Source organism: Olea europaea, unplaced genomic scaffold (assembly GCF_002742605.1).
Source record: "Olea europaea var. sylvestris unplaced genomic scaffold, O_europaea_v1 scaffold37400, whole genome shotgun sequence".
Taxonomy (NCBI): domain Eukaryota; kingdom Viridiplantae; phylum Streptophyta; class Magnoliopsida; order Lamiales; family Oleaceae; genus Olea; species Olea europaea.
In genome coordinates, this window is record NW_019256749.1 from 1 (window position 1) to 1124 (window position 1124).

The 1124-nt window shown below is 42.6% G+C and overlaps 1 protein-coding gene across 1 annotated transcript; it reads left to right on the forward strand.

Moving 5' to 3' along the window:
• Positions 1-149: 149 nt before the first annotated feature.
• Positions 150-1043, forward strand: LOC111386857 (the record flags this gene model as incomplete). The annotated part of the gene is made up of 2 exons (XM_023011340.1): positions 150-806; positions 888-1043. Coding segments are annotated over 2 exons (813 nt in total), but the record flags the coding sequence as incomplete, so codon positions are not given.
• Positions 1044-1124: the final 81 nt, after the last annotated feature.

Genomic DNA, 1124 nt, shown 5'->3' on the forward strand with positions numbered 1-1124 from the left:
AAAACATATTCCACACTCGGTGTCACGTCCACGATCAGGTATGTAGCTTGATTATTGATAGTGGGAGTTGCACAAATGTGGCTAGCATAACTTTAGTTGAGAAATTAGGTTTAACATTATTAAGACACCCTAGGCCTTATAAGTTGCAGTGGTTGAATGAGATTGGGGAAGTTAGGGTAATTAAATGGGTGTTAATTAATTTCTCAATTAGGAGATATAGTGACAATGTTGTATGGGATGTGGTGCCTATGCAAGCGGGTCATATTCTATTGGGGAGACCCTGGCAATTTGATAGGAAGGTTACACATGATGGGAATAGGAACCGGTATAACTTTGTCAAGGATGGGAGGTCCATTACTCTTGCACCATTAACACCGGATCAGGTGTATGAAGACCAAATAAAATTGAGAAATGAGAAAGAAAGGCGAGCGAGAGAATCTACAAAAAGGAGAGAAGATAGTGAGCTTGTAAGTAGAGAGAAAATAGCGAGGTCGTCGAGAAGGGAGAGAAGAGAGAAAGGCCTCACGGGAGGAGAGAAAAAGAGTCAGTTGAGTGGAGAGAAAAAAGGGTCAGTTGAGCAAAGAGAAAGCGAGTCAGCTGAACGGAGAGAAAAGCCAAAACTGAACTTCTTTACGAGGGAGAGTGAATTAAAAAAGGCTTTGAAGAGACAAGTGTTGTTGTTAGTTTACAAGGAATCTCTCATCTCCCTTGAGGAGTCTAACACCTCCCTCCCTAGCGTGATTAAGTCTTTGTTACAGGATTTCAAAGATATGTTTCCGAAGGAAGTGCCAAGTGGATTGCCACCAGTTCGAGGGATCGAGCACCAAATCGACTTCATACTCAGGGCTGTCATTCCAAATCGACCAGCTTACCGAAGCAATCCCAAGGAGACGAAGGAGCTTCAGAGACAAGTGGAAGAGTCGATAAGCAAAGGTTACGTGAGGGAGAGCATGAGCCCGTGTGCTGTGCCTATTCTATTGGTGCTAAAGAAGGATGAGACTTGGCGAATGTGCGTGGACTATAGAGCTATCAACAACATTACAGTAAAGTATCGTCACCCTATTCCTAGGCTAGATGATATACTTGATGAATTACATGGTGCTTGTGTTTTTAGTAAAATTGAT